This window comes from Callorhinus ursinus, unplaced genomic scaffold, assembly GCF_003265705.2.
Source record: "Callorhinus ursinus isolate GAN/ISIS: 27379988/994484 unplaced genomic scaffold, GSC_fseal_2.0 scaffold46, whole genome shotgun sequence".
Classification (NCBI taxonomy): Eukaryota; Metazoa; Chordata; class Mammalia; order Carnivora; family Otariidae; genus Callorhinus; species Callorhinus ursinus.
Genome location: NW_027397108.1, coordinates 7351 through 19206, shown reverse-complemented (window position 1 = coordinate 19206; position 11856 = coordinate 7351). Strand labels below are relative to the sequence as shown.

Here is an 11856-nt window from a genome sequence, read left to right as displayed (position 1 = left end):
AGGGTTGGAATTTTGAGTCCCACCCCCTGACCTTTGGGAAGAGGCGAGAGCCTGGAGATTGAGTTCAGTCACCAGTTGTCAGCGATGTGATCAATCGGGCCAATGTCCTGAAGGCTTCATAAAAACCCACAAGGGGCTTAGGACTGAAACTTTAACCTGTGGAATCTGAGGTGATCTCTAAGTGGATAGCGTCAGAATTGAGCTGAATCTTAGGGCAGCCAGCTGGTGTCCGAGCATCGCGCGTTGGTGTGGGGGAAACCCCTCTCCCACACACGCAGTGGGATCAGGCGTGGAGCCCCCCTACCGATGGAGCCTGCTATCTTTGTGCCGCAGGAGATGGGGTTCATTCACGGTTTCCATTCGCTGGGAGCCTTAGCGGCCAGCACCGGGGTGGAGTGATGGAAGGGGGGGCACAGCACACAGCAGTGAGGATCCGGGTGAGGAGAGGGAGGGCCCTGGTACGAGCGGGTGGCTCTGGGGCCTTCGCCTGGCCTTCTCCCTCTACCCCATCGCTGCAGGTCTCCGAACCCCGGCAGTTTTTCCTATAGCAACAGGAAAATATTTCCTATGCCCTGTGAGGTACGGTTCTTGGTTCTGCCCCAATCAGGCGAAAGCCGAGGGGGCTCCAGATCTGTGGCACCTCGGGGGAAACGAGCCTATAGCCTGGATGGATCTTTGAGTGGGTTATGCATCTATGCATCTTTTGGTCTCTGGAGATTCTGGCCAGTTAAAGCATTTCAGCAGCCATGAGTAATAATGCAGGACCCAGCCCCCAAACTTGTGATGGCCAATCAATTCCCTTTTCTCTTTCCTGCTGCCTAAAATCTTAAAGGTTTGAGTTTCAGTTAAGGTATAGTTTCTGATCTCAGTTTCTACTTTGTGATTTTTTTTTTCCTGTTACCCTGATCTTGTGTTGTTACCGGAAACATTTGTGGACGATGTTCCTGTGCCCCCTCTTCTAAGGCAGCCACTTTGCTTTCCAGGACCCCCCTGGGATTGGGGTTTGCCTCCACGAGTGTGATACTCACTTTGGGAAAAACCCCTAGACCTCTGGAGTGTTAATGCCAGACACTTGGCAGTAGGTACACCATGGCACTGAACAACACCCAGGAACCTTCCACGGAGGTTTTGCATTTGCCAAGGAACTGATTACCACCTCAGGGTTTTTAGGAGATGCTGGTTGCAGATGTTTGGGATGATGGGGTTTTGGAATATTGGTGAGGTTAGGTGGGGTGAGGTCTGGAGCCAATAGCCAAGAAAGAATTCCTGAGACATCTCTGGTGTAAAAAGGTGGTTTTATTAAAGCATGGGGACAAGACCCGTGGGGGAGAAAAAGCTGCCCCGGGTTTGTGAGGTGCGGCTGATACTTGGGAATTGGGGGAGGTAAGGAAAAGGGAGGTTTCAAAAGGATTTGTGTATGTTAAAGGAGACTCACGGGATATGGAGGCCTTGCCATTGTCAAGTTAAGGTGGTTTTTCCTTCTAGTAACGTTACACTTTGCCGGCTTCAAGTGTCTGTCAACGGGCTACAGATTAGAAGGACAACACTTAATTGTATCTACATTGCCTTCTGGAAGCCAGGCCATTGATAGAAATGCTTTGTTCTTGTAAATTGCTAAAGCTTTTGTAAACTGAGGGAGACTCCTGTCTTGCAGGATTGTAATCTCTATAAATTAACTATTTGTTTTTCCTTTAGGGCATCCAGGAGTGCCTGAGGAATGACACAAATATCCCATGGGGGGGGTGGCTGTGGGGTGTCAGCTTCTGCTTTGTCCTCAGCTAGCTTTCTGCTCCCTCATCAGGGACATTTATATTTGTCCATTTTTTAAGTAACATCCCGCCAGGGATTGAACCCACGATATCCCGTTGGGTCAGGGGACGCAGAATGACAGCAGGGAGTGAAGCAGTTGACTCTTCACTGAGCTAATGCATACAAAGTGAAGGGCAGCATGCTGCCCAAGAGCATAAGAAGCAATACCTACTGACCATCACTAATAGCAGTACTGTTGTTACTATGGGTCTGCTGGAGGCCGCTGTTGCTAGTATTTTTTATTAGCATTTGACCTCCTGAGGTCACAGGTAGCCATATTAAGCATCTCAGCAGCTTGACCCATTTGGTCATGTTTTTCCACCTGCTACCAATCACCCATTCCTCAAGATGGCCTGTTCCATCGACGTCTGTTTGTCTCGGCAGGGCACCCCTCAGCGACCCCCCTCTTGCCCAGGCCTGGCGATCCTGTGCCCACTCTTCAGCCTGTGCCTGTACCTAGTACAGCCAAACCAGCCGGCCATCGCCAGTCCCTGCCCCACCCCTAGCCTAATGCTTACCACAAAGTCTGGCTTTATTTTTCAACATTACAGTGTCTGTTGCCCTGAGCAAAGTGATCTGAGGCCATAGTCCCACAGGCCTCTTGCTACCTTCAGAGGCATGCATCCCAGCATGAGAGGACTTCCCACATCTTGGCTTCTGTCACTTCAATTTAAAGGGGGCCGCCCCTGCTCAGTCCAGCCTCGCCCCACTTTGCTAAGAGGGATCAACCTTCATGCACTACCCTTCTTCCTTTTCTCACTTTCAGTAACGGCTTCAGCACCTTGCAGGGAAACCAGCCTCAGATAGCTCCCCTGCCCATGTTCAGCATCAACCAGATGAAGAAGGTGCTCAGGTCAGCCCTGACCCAGATCACCTGGACAGTTACTCTAAATGTTCTTTTGGGTGTGGAGTTCCAGAGTTTTGAGGTGAGAATGGGTAATTCTCATGAGTCTGGATGGGCTGGAGGAAGAGGAATGGTTCAAACACCAGGAGACATTGGGAAGAGATCTAGGGAAGCAGGAACTTAAGTGAACTTGAATTTGCAAGAGCATTTCTCCCTGATTGCCAACAATCAGTAATAAGGCATTTGGTTGCTATTTGAAATTTTGTTGAAAGCCGTTGAAACGGGGGCCATGAATTGGCAGAACCTCATCTCTTAGGGATCTCCACTTAAGTGGGGGGGTTTCTGTTTCTGGGCACCTACTCAAATTCTCCTCCCAGGTAGCATCACTTGTTAAAAAGCAGATAATGCTATTCCTTACTTGAAGCTCTCCTGTGGCTTCTCATTTTTCTCACAGGGGCAGGCCCAGCCCATGCCCGTCTCCAGCTTCCTGAAGCATGTCCTCTACCCGGTTTTCCTTCTGCTCCTGGGAAGCACTGCTAATAAGCAAACGCCTCCAAGACCGGAGCCCTCTGTCACAATATGATCTTGTTCACCACTGTCTCCCTGGCAGCCCACGAATGCCTGCTCCCTTGCTGGTGCCTAAAATGTTTTCTGGAATGAATGAATATACCCATGTCCACTATCAGTGTCAACAGCTGTGGTCCGGACTTCTCATGGGGGTTTATGCTCATTTTACTAACCAATAACTGAAGTCTTCGGTACCCATCTCTGGATTCTTTGACCGAAGTTTTTTACTTTACAGGTGTGTTTTGGTTTCTTTGTTGTATTTTGGTTAACATTCTGACAGTTCTTATAAAACCGAGAAAGGTAGATTGTCCTTTATTCAAACATGTTACATACAGTTCAATGTGTACGTCTGAGATAGAAGAGCAGCTTCTCGGGACAGAAGAGAGAAAACCTGAGGATAGGCAGGTCACCAACCCTGAGCTAAGATCTGGAAAACCAGAGTAGAGAGTCTCAGATATGTTCTGTTGACTACTGCTCAGCAGGATGAACTATGGGAGTTTTTCCCTTCAAAATTCCCAGAATACAGACCTAGCCAAGTCAGAAGATGTAAGTGGACACCAAGAGTCCACTCTACTTGGGCCGGCAGGATTTGATGGGACAATCCAGGTAAGTAGTAGAGTCAAGAAAAATTCTAGCCAAACAAGGCCTGGGGATGGCCCAGGTTCCTGATGGCCCACACCAGCTGTCGGGTTGGGATTGGGGCTCTGTGTCCTCAGGCAGCTGCAGAGGACGACGGGACAGGGGTGGCTGGAATGAAACCTCTAGCTGCATTCCACAAAGTCACCTCCCCCCAACCCTGAGGACCCACAGCATCTCACATTTCCATGTTGTTTTTCAAGCTGTGCCTCAGCACCTCATCCGTTTCCTTAGACCTACAATCCCCCCCACCGTCCTTAGACTTAACAGTAGAGAGATGCCAATTAAATTTATCAATGCTAGCTTTATGCCAAGAGGATCCCCAACTTTAAATTTATGAAGCATTAAAACAATGGGGGAAAGTGTAAGCATTTTAGTTATGAAAAGGTTATCTGTGGAAATAAACTCCAAAATTAAAATATCAAATGGAATAAAGATAGGTAATGGGGCCAAGTGCAGAGGGCCTGGGTGTTGGAGTCAGACAGGTAGAGGTCAGAATCTGGAGGCAGCCCTTACTGGCTGGGTTTTGCTATGCACAGTGCACTGCCTCTCGGCCAGCTGTAGCCAGCGCGCTGCAAGACGGGAAATGCACCCACATGCCCAGGCTGTAAGAACCTGTTTCAGGAGAAGTTTCATCTTAAACCACTTTGATTTATGAGGATTACAAGGAATTTTTTTTTCCCCGATCTGAATTTCTAGGACCTTGGGAGCAAACAGCTCATGAAAGGACAGTTAACCCAATGGTTACCTCTGCATTTGTAAAGGTGGGTATGTCTTCTCAAACCATTTGTAATTTGCTGATTTGTAATAACGACCTTGTAAAAATGACTTGATGGGTTTTTCTGTCTCTACTATTTTTTTTTGTATTGAAGATTTCCTTGTGTGAACAATGAATGTCAAATATGTGTTTTCATGGAGAACACTGGCTCAAGCATTCCATACAGCTATGAAAGCTGGAGCCTGAGAACAGAAGACAGCCGTTTTAGAGAGAGCCTGCCTTATGTTAGCTAGTGTTAACTATTTAACTTGTGTTATGAGTGAATAATTTGTGTTACGAGTGAGTTATGTTTTAGTATAAATGACTTAATTTAGGGACCAAGGAATGCATGCAACATTTTCCATTAGACTTAATGGTAATTATATTTTTTGATAGAGAATTTTATTATCCAGGACCATAAAATCATACAAATACAAACACATATACTTAGATCTTTATTTTAGAAATGTGTTGTACGCACACAAACCCTCTCCCCCCCCCCCTTCTCGTCTGACCTGGAAACATTTGCGCTTACACATTCTTCTCCATGGAATACCATCCAGCCATGGTATAGTTTTACTGCAGTTTATTCAATCATTCTCTTACTGATGGTTATTCACATTGTTTCCTTTTTTGTCCTTATCAAAAAATACAATATACATTGATAAACATATAATCTTAAGTACTGGCACTTTATCTTTTCTTAGGGATAGATTCCCAGGAGTGAGACTCCTGAAGGGTCTGTGTATCCTTAATGTTGAGAGTCACACTTTACACATTTCTAACAGCAGTGTATGAGATGAATCTTTTCCCCTGCTTCCTTGCTGGTAGTAGACAAGATGACAATTTAGAAAGACAAAGACTGACTGGACTAGAGCTGTTCTGGTAAAACCCGTTCAGAAAGTCACTCACATTCATATATAGTCACAGCACATCAATGACATTCAGAAACAAGGAAGAGAAAGGCCAGTTACAGTTGCCAGTGACAAATCTAGTGTGTGATTTATGACTGATCAGGAGAGAAATGGGAATTTGAAATCAATACTAAGATGGTTTGCCTCTGAGTTATGCAAAAAAAAGCTTTTTTTTTTTTTAGGTTAATTTTTTTTTTTTTTTAAAGGTTGCAAAGCATTTTTTTAAAGGCTTTATTTATTTATTCATGAGAGACAGAATGAGAGAGAGAGGCAGAGGAAGAAGCAGGCTCCCCCCAGAGCAGGGAGCCCGATGTGGGACCCGATCCCAGGACTCTGGGACCACGACCCGAGCCGAAGGCAGATGCCCAACCGACTGAGCCGCCCAGGCACCCTTTAGGTTAATTGTTAAACAGATGGCGAGATCACTGAAAAGTCTAACTTCTAAGGTGTTTGTGTACTGAAGTTTCGAAGGGAGACGCTTTTGGTTGATGACCGTGAAACTCAGGCAGTGGAAATGCGTCCCTTAAACAGAATGTGGGCAAAAACGCGTTTCTAAAGTGTGTTGTGCACATGGACATTTTAAAAAGCAGTAAGACATTTACTGACAGTTTAAATTTTTTCTCTAAAGTCTCTAAAATGTAACATTTGTGAACCACATACACATCCTAGTTTTTCGTAAGACAATTTATAAAATATTGAGAAATAGGGAAACACAAAAATAAAAGTACAAGTAGTTTCTGGGTTACACACTGTGTTGAAAGACATGCACTTGTATGTAAACAGCCCACTGCAGAACAGCTGTGCGCTGGGGACGGGGCCCCTTCAGCTGGGGCCTGCACGGGGTGCCGGCGCACAGTGCTCTTGCACTCTGAAAATCCCCTCTTAGTTATGGCTCATTTACACACTGATGTGACTGGCAACCCCAAAAGCAAGGTAAAACTTCAACATTGTCTTCTGTTTATTGAAGAGGCAGCGGAATAACGATGGTCAGACCGACTCTCTATGCCAGCGAGCAGTAGGAGAAAACACAGGCCGTGTGCCACGGAAACTGTTACCTATTTCATGTGGAATGCATACTGGCTCGGAAAGGTACTAAAAACACGCTATGTTTAGCATGGAAAATCTTATTCGTACCCCAACTGTCAGAGGACAAGAATTTCAAACTCCCAGTGACTGTGTTAAATTTACATGTGTCGATCTAAGGATCGCACGTAACCACTAAATTCCTAAGGGACTGATCCTTTATGCTGCTGACCAGAACATTTCATTCTTGAGTAACTCAAGATTTGTAAAAGCTCACTGTAACACAACTAATAAGCATGTCTATTTACAATTGGATATATGCTGATATATGTTCTTTAGCTGAGCAGCGTATCTAACTGTGGGTATAACACTCTTCTGAGGGGACCCTGTTTTACGTGGTTTTTGGTGTGACGGACTGTACCTCACTGTGAATTTCCATGTTCCTTCAGTACCTTCGTGGGTTTCTCCCCCATGGCCCAGGGCTGGGGTGGAAGGGCTTTCCCCGGTCCCGGCTGGCTGCATTCTCAGGGCTTTCCCCCCAGGTGAACTCGCTGGTGGACACTGAGCCGGGATTTCCTGCTGAAGGCCTTCCCGCATTCGGAGCACTCGTATGGTTTCTCCCCTGTATGGATCCGCAAATGCAGTCTAAGGGTCGACCTCTGGCTGAATGTCTTGCCGCATTCGGTACATTCATAGGGCTTCTCCCCGGTGTGAGTTCTCGTGTGTATGATGAGCTGGGAGTTCTGGATGAAGGACTTACCGCACTCACTGCACTCGTAGCGTTTCTCCCCGGTGTGAATTTTCTGATGTATAATGAGGTTGGATTTCTTGAAGAAGGTTTTCGCGCACTCACCGCACTCGTAGGGCCGTTCCCCCGTGTGAATCCTCTGGTGTGTAGTAAGTTCAAACTTCTGGGCAAACGTCTTCCCGCAAGCGCTGCACTCATAGGGCTTCTTCTCCATGTGCGCTCTCTGGTGCACGATGAGGTTTGACTGGTGGGTGAAAGCTTTTCCACATTCAATACATTCAAAGGGTTTCTCCCCCGTATGAATTCTTTGATGTTTAATGAGGTTTGCTTTATGGGAGAAGGTTTTCTTACACACATTACATTCATAAGGTTTTTCTCCAGTGTGTATTCTCTTGTGACTAATGAGGAGCGACTTAAAGGAGAAAGCTTTGTCACAGTAATTACAAATAAAAGGTTGTACCAAATTTCTTATTTTCTGATGTTTAAAAATGGCTTCTTTAAAGACTTTTCCACTTTTGTTATATTCAGAGTATTCTAATCCATTATGGGTTTTCTCTTGCTTCAGATAGAGGAGTGCTTTTCCAAATCCGTGACACTCATCAGCTCTCTTTCTTACATAGCTTCTATTACTATTAAGTAAGTCTGAATTCGATTTCAAAGTTTTTTCATATAAGTCGTATTTATAGGGTACTTGCCTTAAAGAAACAAAATCTGTGCTCAGATTAAATGTTTTTCCAAAGAGATTACCTCTTTCCTCAATTGGGGTTTGGTTCTTAAAAATGATAAATGGCCTCGCCTGCTCATCTGGGTTGCTGTGGTCCCTCTCCATCTGGTCGTCAGCTTTCCACACCTCTAGGAAAGAGCACATGAAAAACGCTGTCAGCCCCTTCTCTATAATGTTTGTTAGAGAATGTGAAGTCTCCACCAATGTTCCATTGTGGGGCTGCCTCTTCATCGAGGGATCCAGTTTTCTAGTATTAAAAAGTCTCCAATGCAAATTTTGCCTAGTTCTTAAACTTTGAAAGAAAAAAAAAAAAGCCTTTGGCAAAAAAAAGTGGAAACTGACAATGGACGCAAGTGGTATTGCCAGATTACAGAATGGCCCTAAAGGGTAAAATAAGAAAAGGACAGCAGACAGGGCACAAATGATGTGGCAAGTCTGGGGACAAAGGAGATTCAGAATTGTCCTCAAGGACACTGAACAGTCAACATCTTCATCTGCTTGTTTTCTTGGTCTGTGCTAAGGGAAAAAGGCCTAGGCTGATCTGAGCTTAGCAACTACCCCCTAGGCTCTGAATGACTACGATCTGCCTGCTCATTTCTGCCACGCAACTTCCTAAAGCCAATACTTCTCACCGGTCCCCAGAGCTGATCCAATTGTAAAGATCCAAATCTCTAAAGTATGACTTTTGCAAGTGGATGACAAGATCCAGGACTCCTATTTTGTGGGAGATGAAATTAATCCAAGGGTCCAAGATCCTTGAGACAGAATCATTTGTTTCACTACTTTTTTCTACTGAAGTATCTTATTTTTCTCCTAACATGTTTAATTTCTTCTCTAAACCAGTCTTGTCCCTGCTTTCATTTGAAAGAAATCTTAAGGATCAGATTTATCCAACCTTGAGCTAGACCTTTAATAACCTTTATTTTCACCTATGTGGTCCTGGTCATTCCTGACTCTTGTGAGCCTGCTGCCATTTGTGTCTAGGACAAAGCGCCCTTACATTAAAAAAAAAAAAAAAAAAAAAAATTGTTGTTGGTTTTTATTTTTTTCCCCATACAGCTATTACACGAATTCCATGCCTAAAATATCACAGTCACCATTCTGGCAAACTGACAATACTAATCACAAAGGTTTAAGAAAGGTTAGGCAATGCCAAGTGTGAGGGAAAAATACAAAAGTTAAACAGGAAAAAAGCAGGGACAGACATAATTGGAGGTATGATTCGGAGATCTGAGCAATACAGGTTATATCTGGTCTTGGCCATGGCTAAAGGTTTGGGGACCTGAAAAACTGCTTCTTAAAAAATATTTAAAAATATTTTAACCCACTCATGATCCCTAGGATCTTACTTCCCTTGGCTTGATTTTCCTTCCCTCTTTTGCCATCTTCCCTAGAAAACTGTGAAATGGCAATTGTTAATATGCTTTCTATACTTCTCCTCCTGTTGCTTGAAAATCACATCTGGTTTGACACTATCAGATAACTTGCTAATGGAACATAGCTCCTAACTGCTTGGACTTCAGAAATCCCCAAAATGAAGAAGATAGAGAGAACTTCGGAGTCTGCACTCTCTCTCAGCTTTAACAACTGAAGCTGAAGGACAAAACCACTCAGTAATTCAGAAACTCAGAATTGCTGGTACGGGAGGAAGTACACAAAAGGTAGGCAAACACTAAGCTACACCCGAAAGAGGTCCTTACCCACTGACAGTAAGTTGCTATAATTCTCCAGCATCACATCCATGTAGAGGATCCTCTGTGAGGGGTCCAGTTGCTCCCATTCCTCCTGAGTGAAGTCCACAGTCACATCCGTGAATGAAACAGATCCCTGAAATGGCATATTGCTATTCATTCTGAAATGATCAACATTTGATAATGTAGAAATAATGTGAAAACTTACTCTTACCTTTTATAAAACAGTCATTCACCAGAACACCAACTCTACATCTTCACGGTTTTATGTTTCCAAACAATTTTTAATAATAGTTAAAGCATTTATTTAGATTCCCCTCTACCTCTGACATTATCATATGTGACAGGCATCAAAGATTAATCAAACACTGTTCTCTGAAAATGTGTATAGGGAGATAAATACATAAATAATGCAGTACTGAATGTTACCAGGGTAGAGAGGATGCTCATATAGGTACTTCTGTGGTATCAAACCAGATAGTATTAAAGGGTTAATTAATGCTTTAAATATATAAAGGCAGAAGAGGAACTTAAAATTATAAGACAAAATGTCAGGCATATATAGATATCTCTCTACCATATCCAAGCCATAAAAATGGTAGAAAAGCAAAAATAAACAAGTGGAACTACATCAAACTAAAAAGCTTCTGCACAGAAAGAAAACCCATCAGCAAAATGAAACGGCAACCTACTGAATGGGATAAAATACTTGCAAATCATCTGATAAGGGGTTAATATCCAAAATATACAAAGAACTCATAGCTCAATAGCAAAACAATCCAATTAAAAAATGGACAGAAGATCTGAACATTTTTCTAAAGCCCTACATATGGCCAACAGGTACATCAGACGATTGCTCAACACATCACTAATCATCAGAGAAATGCAAATCAAAACCACAGTGAGGTATTACCTCATACCTGCTGTTATCAAAAAGAGGAATAAATGTTGGCAAGGATGTGCAGAAAAGGGAACCCTTGTGCACTGTTCGTGGAAAGGTAAACTGGTACAGCCACTAAGGAACACAGTATGAAGCTGCCTCAAAAAACAGAACTACCACATGATCCAGCAATTCCACCTCTGAGAATCTGTCCAAAGAAAACAAAAACACTAACTTGAAAAGATACATGCAGGGCGCCTGGGTGGCTCAGATGGTTGTGTCTGCCTTTGGCTCACGCATGATCTCAGGATCATGGAATCGAGCCCCACATCAGGCTCCCTGCTCAGCGGGAAGTCTGCTTCTCCCTCTGCCCATCCCCCCACCCCCGTGCACATACTCTCGCTCACAAAAATAAATCTTAAAAAAAAATATGCACTCCCATATATATATATATGTTCATTGCAGCCTAATTCACAACAGCCAAGATATAGAAACAACCTACGTGTCCAAGGACTTACGAGTGGAAAAGGAAATGTGGCACATACATAAAATGGACTATTATTACTCAGACATAAGAGAAAAGCTGGTCACTTGTGACAACATGGATGGATTTTGAGGGTATCATGTTAAGCAAAATAAGTCAGAGGAAGACAAATACTGTATCATCTCACCTATATGTGGAATCTAAAACAAGCCCAAAACGACCAAGCTCAGAGATACAGAGAACAAACTGTTTGCTACAGTGGAGGGTAGGGAGTGGGCAAAATGGGGGAAGGGAGGTCAAAAGGTACGAACTTCCAAGTATAAGACAAGATGTAGGAGTGTAATGTGCTGCATGGTGACTAGAGTTAACAATACTGTATTGTATATTCGAAAGTTGCTAACTTCTCATCACAAGAAAAAAAATTGTAACATGTATGGTGATGGATGTTTACCAGACTCATTGAGGTGATCATTTAGCAATATATACCAGTATCGAATCATTACACTGTACACATGAAACTAATAATCCTGTATGTCACTGTACCTCAATAAAAGATAAAAAAAAAATGTTCACAGTCACATTTTACATTAAGAGCCCAAAGCCCCAAAACAAATGTTCATCAATAGTTTTGTGGGGGGCACCTGGATGGCTCAGTCGTTAAGTGTCTGCCTTCGGTTCAGGTCACGATCCCAGAGTCCTGGGATCGAGCCCCGCATCGGGCCCCTGCTCAGCGGGAAGCCTGCCTCTCCCTCTCCCAATGCTTGTGTTCCCTCTTTCAC

The 11856-nt window shown here is 43.8% G+C and overlaps 1 protein-coding gene and 1 long non-coding RNA gene across 3 annotated transcripts; one reads left to right on the top strand and one right to left on the bottom strand.

Moving 5' to 3' along the window:
* Positions 1 to 5572: 5572 nt before the first annotated feature.
* On the top strand, positions 5573 to 6113 carry LOC141370806 (uncharacterized). Its single transcript, XR_012375181.1, has 2 exons — positions 5573 to 5709; positions 5925 to 6113. It is a non-coding gene; the product is annotated as an uncharacterized lncRNA (long non-coding RNA).
* ZFP1 (ZFP1 zinc finger protein) lies at positions 5920 to 10163 on the bottom strand. Of its 2 annotated transcripts, none has more exons than XM_025860545.2 (2): positions 9723 to 10140; positions 5920 to 8150 (listed from the first exon to the last, which is right to left on the bottom strand). In XM_025860545.2, the coding sequence occupies exons 1-2, from the start codon at positions 9871 to 9873 to the stop codon at positions 7075 to 7077; spliced, it is 1227 nt and encodes a 408-aa protein (XP_025716330.1). In that variant the 5' UTR covers positions 9874 to 10140; the 3' UTR covers positions 5920 to 7074. The 2 variants fall into 2 exon arrangements, with proteins under 2 accessions (XP_025716330.1, XP_073738403.1); XM_073882302.1 differs by having other exon boundaries at positions 7877 to 8150; positions 9706 to 10163.
* Positions 10164 to 11856: the final 1693 nt, after the last annotated feature.

Excerpts from the sequence above, each read along its gene's own strand:
- ZFP1 (XM_025860545.2), bottom strand. The coding sequence starts at position 9,873 with ATGAATAGCAATATGCCATTTCAGGGATCTGTTTCATTCACGGATGTG. Across the intron at positions 8,151-9,722 it reads TAGCAACTTACTGTCAGTGG|AGGTGTGGAAAGCTGACGAC; the intron begins GTAAGGACCTCT and ends GCTCTTTCCTAG.